The sequence below is a fragment of the Aplysia californica genome, unplaced genomic scaffold (genome assembly GCF_000002075.1).
Source record: "Aplysia californica isolate F4 #8 unplaced genomic scaffold, AplCal3.0 scaffold00064, whole genome shotgun sequence".
NCBI classification, from domain to species: Eukaryota; Metazoa; Mollusca; class Gastropoda; order Aplysiida; family Aplysiidae; genus Aplysia; species Aplysia californica.
This window is the reverse complement of record NW_004797334.1, coordinates 1,841,950-1,843,826: the sequence shown is the minus strand read 5'-3', so window position 1 is coordinate 1,843,826 and position 1,877 is coordinate 1,841,950. Positions and strand designations below refer to the sequence as shown.

General features: G+C 37.4%; 1 protein-coding gene across 1 annotated transcript in view; it reads right to left on the bottom strand.

Moving 5' to 3' along the window:
- AplD (adenylyl cyclase) overlaps positions 1 to 1,877 on the bottom strand; it is a gene marked incomplete at its 5' end in the record, with an annotated part of 26,650 nt that overhangs the window by 2,725 nt on the left and 22,048 nt on the right. The window contains 1 exon segment of the mRNA NM_001204733.1: positions 1,706 to 1,819. Within this exon segment, the coding sequence (NP_001191662.1) occupies positions 1,706 to 1,819 (114 nt within the window).

Below are 1,877 nucleotides of genomic sequence, written 5' to 3'. Positions count from 1 at the left end.
TATATATATGTGTGTGTGTGTGTGTGTGTGTATATATAATACATATACGAACAGTTTTGTGACAAAACGTGACAAACACGACTTTCGAAGCTTGGCCGAAACTACTACCATCATATATCTAGAAAGGTGAGGCATATTCCAGAATCAACTTTTTTTTCTTCACAAAACACGATTTTCCATCATCAAAGAACAGCAGAAAGTTGAGCTTTTTATTCTTACAAAATGCAACAAAAACGTTAGAGCTCTTTTGACAAACTGTGACATATCCTCTGTGCGCCAATCAAGTTCTTTCTTCGAGTTACAGGACTTTGCTTGTGGTTGACGAAAGTTTGTTGGCGGTTTTTTCCCTTCCTTACAGTATTAAAGCGAATATGTCATGTTTTGTCAAAAAATGTGTGGATATTTCATCAATTTAAAGGATAATAATCCGATACAGATTTCATCAACTAGCAAATATCAACTAATCTTTATATCATGTTTACTCTAAAAACCAAAATTGAGTAAGATTATTCAGTAAATGGGGGAAGAATAGAAATCTTAAATTTTCTCAAAACTTGAAAAATAGGATATGTCGCATTCTGTCGCGAAACTGTTCATATTATATTATATATACATAGTGAGCTATTATACATTTTGTACGGGTGAAAATTTCTTTGTCCCTCGACACATCAAGTGGAATCGGTAAAGTAAAAGACCACGTGTGGGAAGAAACAGATAGTGAGGGTTCACTGACCCGAGTCACTTGACTGGTGTGCCATTGTATCCTCGCTAAATCGTGTTAATGAGGCCCAACGGATCATTTAAGTCTTTGATGTGTTGTATTAAAACTCTGCATGCAAAGGTAGTCCACATTTCGATATTCCATAAATAAAAGTGGAATACTAGAGTATGTACTTTTTTTTTTCTCTTTTCTTTTTTGGGCACAGAAGTTTCTAAAAAATGTTCCATACATAGAAGTATAGTGTCCAACCGAACATGTAGAGGTTATATATATCCTGTTTGCACTGCCAATTGGGTCTAATCGCATTTAGTCGGGGCCCGACATTTTTCTCTCTATGAAGGGCCAAAAGCTAACATTTTGACACAATACGCCACCAATTCGACTCGCGACCTTGAAAAACAAACAAGTTTGATTTTGAAGGTTACAGTCGAATTTAGCTGAATTCAATTGAATTAATCCAAAACATTCGCTTTTGCTCTCTCCATGAAAGTACAGCCTGACTGGCAAAGGCTCAATCAAATGAATTTGATCGGTAAAGTGCACCTAGTATAGCACAAAACAAGTGCCACAGGTTTCCGCCCCACCGTGTTGCCATCCACTCATCATGGGTGGTTGGTGGGTGCTTTTGTTTGGTTTTCTCCTTCTTTCCTATCAAACATTTATTGTCCCTTTCTCTTGTTTGTTCGTTTTAGTAGAGGTTTTACGGGGCTCACAACTGCACATGAGCGCCAGAAGATTACAGGTGTTACAAGAGAGTAACAAACATAAAAAAGAAGAAGGGGGAGATAAGGACGATAGATATTTGATAGGAAAAAAGAACCAAACCACTCCAGAGCACCCGCCAACCACCCACTCCCTTTCTCTCCTCAATCTCTTTGTATGCTACTCTCTAGTATCAACGTCTAATCTTCGAAATTTGTAAGACTTATTTGTGCTGATAGTGCTGTAAAACTCCTACTAAAACTGAAACAAATTCACTCACCTGTCCTTGTACTCATGCCTGTAGGCGTTCTCTAGTTCTGGGTCAAAGGTCAGCAAGTATTTATGCAGGCTGGGCTTAAAGAAGGCCTCGTTCTCCTCGTTCTCTTTCTCGATCAGCTGTGAAGACAAATCATCAATAATAATAACAACATTATTATTATTATTATTATTATTA